The 6,456-nt window shown below is 44.0% G+C and overlaps 1 protein-coding gene across 1 annotated transcript in view; it reads right to left on the reverse strand.

Annotated features, from left to right (window-relative positions):
• LOC105277747 (protein embryonic gonad) overlaps positions 1–3,895 on the reverse strand; it is a 29,253-nt gene extending 25,358 nt beyond the window's left edge. The window contains exon 1 of the mRNA XM_026974331.1: positions 3,842–3,895. Within this exon, the coding sequence (XP_026830132.1) occupies positions 3,842–3,895 (54 nt within the window). The remainder of the gene's footprint in view (positions 1–3,841) is intronic.
• Positions 3,896–6,456: the final 2,561 nt, after the last annotated feature.

Consider the following 6,456-nt stretch of genomic DNA (forward strand, 5'->3'; position numbering starts at 1 on the left):
AGAATTAGTCCGAGGCATAATGGAATCGTAAGCACAAGCCACTTTCGCATCCCACCGAGAGATTTATGGCAGGTCCTCCGTCAGGATCGACGCTACGTGACCACCGCATGAGAGGGTTAGACTTGGAGGATACAGAACCCTCAATCGAATGTGTTTCATCTACATTTTGCCAGCCGCAGTTAGGTCAGGGTCTTAGGTTCCATTCGGAGCGGGACAAAAAGAGATAATGCGCGTATTTGTCACGATTCTCGGTACTTCCCGCATCACTGTACAAAGGGTCGTACGGCGGCAAAAAGGCGTTAAGTCAGATCACGACCCCGTGACGACGACGACGCGCCACCAGTACCGGAAGGGGTTGATATGCAAATGGACGCGACGCTTAGGTCGACACGCATAAAAGCCTGCGACGCCCGTTGTACGAAAATACCGTGATGCAAATCCCATCCGTGCGTATCGGGAGATCAGAAGATCAAGCGACGGGACAAACTCCGGCAATTACGGCTCCATGTATTCGTAATGCGAGCATAAAAACGTCAATCTGCATGATCTGGAATAGATGAAGGCAACATGGGCATTTTGGACGCATTTCGATGCTGACGTGTCTTGAGAAACTAGCCAGGCTTTTTCGTAGTCGCTCTCGGGAAAAGATAAACGTTCTCGCTATTAAGAAAGTCTCATTAATGCAAATGGAGAAGTCGATTAAATATTGATGGCCAGGAACGCTAATTAAAACGTTGAACGATACTCTTTAGTTTCCCAATTCCGTGCTGAGTTAGTCACCAGAGATTCAAATGGGAGACAGTTAACTTGAGTTTGCTCTCGTTCTTGTCTACGTTGAAACGAACGGCCGCGATGACGAATGGTCGCGAGAAGAGTTGCGCGATGAATAAAGTGGCACCCAACGTTTCGGAATCGCCTGAAGGCTTGATGCCGCAAGTTAAAAGTTCCGTTCGTCTCACGAAGACGTCTCGATGTCGTCGTAGACTTCCTCGTTTAACCTACTAACTTCGAAATGAAGACGCGTCCCTGAGCGTACGCGCGCAAACAACTCGTCGCGCGAGTGTACGCGTGCGATGAATCGGAGCAAGAAGCGGTAGACATAAAGGGAGAAAAAGGGAGAGAGAGAAAGAGAATAAAGACTCGCGATTCTCCTCTCGGAGCACTCTTCGGAGCATAGAGCTCTATCTACCGGGTATATACAAGTGGGTAATAACCGTATGAAAGGGTAACAAAGGTGGCTGACACACCGCGGTCGACGCGAAGAGAAAGAGCACGCAGGGCGAGAGGAGGAGGGAGAGGGGCGAGGGAATAGGCGCGGGCAGGGGGAGAGCAATAAATATATTTTGACATGGGAGAGCCTCGCCGACGGTCTTATGCATAATAATTGTAACGGCTGTCTCTGTCGTGCTCACGTACGGTGGCACGGTACGGGCGCGGGCAAAACATCGTCGTCGGCCCTTTGGGCCCTTTATGTTACCGAATTACGGTGGCTCTCTGGTACTCGCCACCGGTAGGCAAATATTATAGCAACAAGCGGAAGAGACGAGGGGCGACGATAATGTTTTCATTCGACGACGACTAACCTCGAGCAACCACACGCGGGATTGTGCATTGCAGAGGGGGGCGAAGGGCCCCCGCCTGCGCCCTTCCACTTTCAGGCGATCACAAAAGGGATCGAGGATCGTAAAAGACTCCGGACTCCGAGAGGGCTCAGCTTGCCACGTGAAATTCGGTTTACTACAAAGTTTAATTAATTCGTGCAATTCATGTTTACTTTTTTATTCTAAATATTGTAGTAAAAACTAAGAATGCAATGTGTGGTGAATGAGAAAAGGATATGTAATACATGTAATAAGCAAGCATGTATGAGGATCGTTTAATAAGTCCTTACAAAATATATACGTGTGCACATATACATATGTCATCATGTCAGTTTGATATCAGTGCCGCCATCTCATATATTTTCTAAGGACTTATCAAACGATCCTCATAAACATATATATGAGCAGTCAAGAAAAAAAGAAGACAAAGAAGAAATTAAAAAGCGACACGAGATTGAAAAAGATGAATTAATGTTTCTCCTATTTTCGCGATATTCGAGAATTATTTTTCCTACGATAAAACACAATTCTCCATATACGGAAAGACAGGTAAACAATGCTCATGGGAACGACACAAAAAAAATGTAAACTATCAAACATTTTATTAATTTGGTTCTTTTTAAGTGTCGTTGGCAATATAATACTTCATAAAGACATTTTCTAGATATAAAATAAAAATATAAATATAAAAAATAGAATTATTTACAATGATCTTATCACAAAACAAGATTGAAAAGGTTACTTACTGACAGAAAATGATTCTTATTATGTCAATTAAGACTCTCAGAAAGCACGTCCGCAACCTTCAAAGATCACCAAACAAATATCTAACCGAGGGAACTTATGTGTTGTTCAGAAAGATGTCGTAAATAACAGGCAAGTTATCGGACGTACTTTCTGAGAGTCTTAATTGACATAATAAGAGTCATTTTCTGTCAGTAAATAACCTTTTTAATGTTGTTTTGTGATAAGATAATTGTAAATAATTCTATTTTTTATATTTATATTTTTATTTTATATCTAGAAAATAAAGTATTATATTGCCAACGACACTTGAAAAGGACCAAAATAAAAGGTCGAAACGTTGTGTTTTGTACATCATTGAAACATTTTATTGTACATCCATACTGCACGATTTTACGGTGAACACGGAATGCAGAATAGTAATTTCAGTGCGCGGTACGCGGATGTCCGCAGAGAGATTTGAATGCCCGCAACAGACATCGTAGCAATATCTTGTACCTATCAGCATAATGTCGCTCAATATTTTTCTAAACAAAAATATCCAGTACATGCAATAACGACAAAAACAACATCAATCTACTATAATGACGGGTGCCATGCTATGACGTCTTCGATTTTTTGAAGCATGTAAAATCATATCGATCTCTCATAACATTATCGCAACATGTCAATCAACGATTCATGTTCGCCAAACAGAGGAGTAAGTGTTAGAAACAGAGCACTCACCCTCAGCTGAACGATAGCTGAAACTGCTTCTCTTCACCGAGTCGACAATCGACAAGAAGCCGGTATCTCTACTGAAGCAATCTGATCCGGCTCGTCTACGTCACGTTGTATACTCTCGCGCTATATGCTAGTCAGGTGTGTGCTCCACTGTCCGTCTGTTTCTCGCTGCCGCTCGCTGTCCAGTGATCTAATGCCGAAATCAATAGGAAGCTGCCTGTTTCGCGAACGGGTTCACTTCCGTTCTGGCTGGCGGTTTTCTTAAGACTGTCCCTTCTTTCAGAACGAATCATCGATCTCGCCTCATCATAGACCGCTTCCGATGACGTCGTACTCGATCACACACCAGCCGGAAAAAAATGATCCCGATTCATGAACTATATACCTCTTTCGTCCGCAATCTCTAGTAATTAAATTTCTTTCTATCTATCTTTCTATTTATTTTTCTATCTATCTTTCTATCTCTCTTTCTATCTCTCTGTCTCTTTCTCTGACTCTATCTTCCCCTTCCATCCTCCTGCTCGCTTGTCTCCTTCTTCTTTCCTCTCCCCCTCTCTCCTTTTTTGGATCCCCTCTCTCCTTCCCTCTCTCCCCCTCTCTCTCTCTTCGTCTATCCATCTCTCTTTCGCGTGTCACGTGTGACGGTGCGACTGCGACGATGGACGCGAGAGGACTGGCACGATCGCTGAAGTCTGTTCGACTGCATCGGAGCGGTACGTGCCAAACGAGTGAACTTTCCTCCGTGTAGTAAGAGCCATCTGGGGGATTCTTACCCATCGGTTCACGCCTGTGCCCGGGCCCAGCGACGGTCCCAGTCCGGACTCCATCGGCCGACCAATCGGTGTGCACGGGTACCCGGTACCCAGGCTGTCCAAGTGCCACCCATTCGTCCCCACTTGTATCGCTCCACCACTCTTGGCCCCTAACTACCGACCCTCGCCGGCCGCAAATACCGCCAGTCCGCCGCTGTACACGCCGACTGCGAAAGGAAAAAGCGTCTGCCTGCTATAACCGGAGATGCTGCATTGTTCGATTCCTATAGGCCAAATCCTCGAGCCAATAGCGATTTTCTCTAATATATTCCGCATCTGATGACCAACATCGATGACTAGCATTGTTCGCTCAGACATATCGGCGACATGAAACTTTAGGAAAATGAACTCAGAGAAGGGATATAAATTCGTAGCTTCCTTGAGCATTTTTGCGTTTGGCAAAATTTCCTTTAACATCTAAATCCCCGCTTTGCTCGTAGACACTCGAAAGACTTCCTCTTATAGCACTTCAGAATCCGACCAGTCTTTTCTAACGAGCATCTGGAGAATTCTACATACGCGGCGCCGATACGACGTTTTATTTATGTACGTAAGTGGTGCATGTGCATGATCCTCACGTTGCCTCGGCTGCTAATCGCACTGCAAACAACTACGTGGTGGAGGTAGACGAGGTGACGTAGCGGGTTGGACCAAGTTGCTTCCCAGTAGTAGATATCCCGGCTTCTTGTCGATTGTCGATTCGGTGATATGAGAAACGCAGCTACGAGTTTTCCCTTCGATGCAGACTGCACGTGGCACTGCTTCGGATGTCCATGCTCATTCGGTGACGACTGGTCGTCAGCGTGAAGATTAATCTGCAAATTGTAGATTGCTGTTTAAAATCTTCATTTATAACATATGATTCAATAATTATTGCCGTTCTTCCGTCTACAAAAGTCGTGCAGTGCAGTGCAGTGCAGTGCAGTGCAATGTAATGCAATATAATGCAGTGCAATGCATGCAACAGACTTTGCGTTCTCATTATGTTGTCTGAACTTTTCTGCCTACACAGAAAAAAAGTGACTGTCAAATCACAACTTGTATACTCAAATTAACGCGTCCATTGTTTTGCATATACGCAACAATCTATAATTTTCATAGAAGAATTTAATAATCTTAAATTTCAACTATATTATGATCTTATTTCAATATTATAATTGTCAAGAATGGAATATAATTATAACATTATAATCTTCGATTTGAAAATATGTTTTCTATCTAACATTATTTCTTTTCCATTCAAAAACATTATTCTTAAATAATTAGAATATATTTCTCTTGGTTTAACTATATAAAATGGCTTTATTCAAGCACGTTTTCTTCGTTTAACGCAAAATAACTTTATTTCAAGATTACACGTTGAAATTAAAGATATTTTCAAAACAAGAATGTCCTTTTTTCTGTGTAATTACGTGCGAAGAAAAGCAAGTCGTTTCCCGAAATGGCAGGTGTCCAATACACAATGCCCAAATACACAAGTCCGAACTCTTTCTAGGTGTAAACTCAACGATTCAGTCTCGCCGCTAATTTGTAAGAAGTAAAAGTTCTTAATAACGATTATTGCCCGCTCGCCCGAGCATTCCATTAACAAGTGAACGCGATTAATATTGGCGATTAGTCGCGCGTTTCGATTTACAGTCTTCTTCAATCTCTTTCTATCATTGTCGAAACTTCTTTCTTTCTCTCAAAATTTCTTTTTCGTTTGTCTACGTGTCCAGGTCATGCCATGTCGTTCGTATTTTTGAAATTGAGAAAAATTCATCGCGAGATGATTCTAAACGCACGAGACGCAAGGGACGAATCAAACGTAGATACCAGTCGAGGACGAACTCGTCAAGAATCTCGTCGAGTTATCAGGAATGCGCGCCGGGAACACACTTCTCTTGCCATCGACGATGCGACGCGACGCGTATTAGGAGCCTGGCGGGTCACGACGAGCCGCCCCAATAAAATGTCGAGTGGCGTACGGGAGGACGGCGGGACGGGGGGAGGGGTAGGACGGCGCCATAAATTAAGGGAGATGTCCACCCGTAGAAATTAAACCATAGGAACTGGTTTCGAACGTAAAACGCATCTCCTCTCGTGCTCCTTCTTCCCCCCTCCCCTCCTCTCGGTTGTACTCGCTCTGTTTCAGTTCTCCCCCGCTACTCATCGCTTTTTGTGACCACTCTTCGTTCCCTTTTCTTCATTCGCACCCTTCGCCGTGCCTTCACTTTACGAGAAGCGAATTATTCATTTTTCTCAAAGCCAATCAATCAATCGGCAGCAAGTTTACAATGATAATTAAGTAAAGCTTTAAGAGGATTAACGGGATTTTCGATGACAAGATTTTTTCTTTTTTCTCCGTTTCGTTGATGCTTCATTGGTCATTATTCATCGCGATGACGACAACGGCAACGGAGAGGACGACAACGGTGAGCCGATGCTCCTGAACGTGAAAGGAACTCGTGTAAATCCGATGTATGGCAACAAGAGAGGCACGCCAGACACCGGCAGATTCGTGATCAATTGGCCGCGTATAATCCGGATGTATCCGGCGCGTTCGGCCGTCCGTTTCGTTTTGTCTGTCACAGTCT

The sequence above is a fragment of the Ooceraea biroi genome, chromosome 12 (genome assembly GCF_003672135.1).
Source record: "Ooceraea biroi isolate clonal line C1 chromosome 12, Obir_v5.4, whole genome shotgun sequence".
Taxonomy (NCBI): Eukaryota; Metazoa; Arthropoda; class Insecta; order Hymenoptera; family Formicidae; genus Ooceraea; species Ooceraea biroi.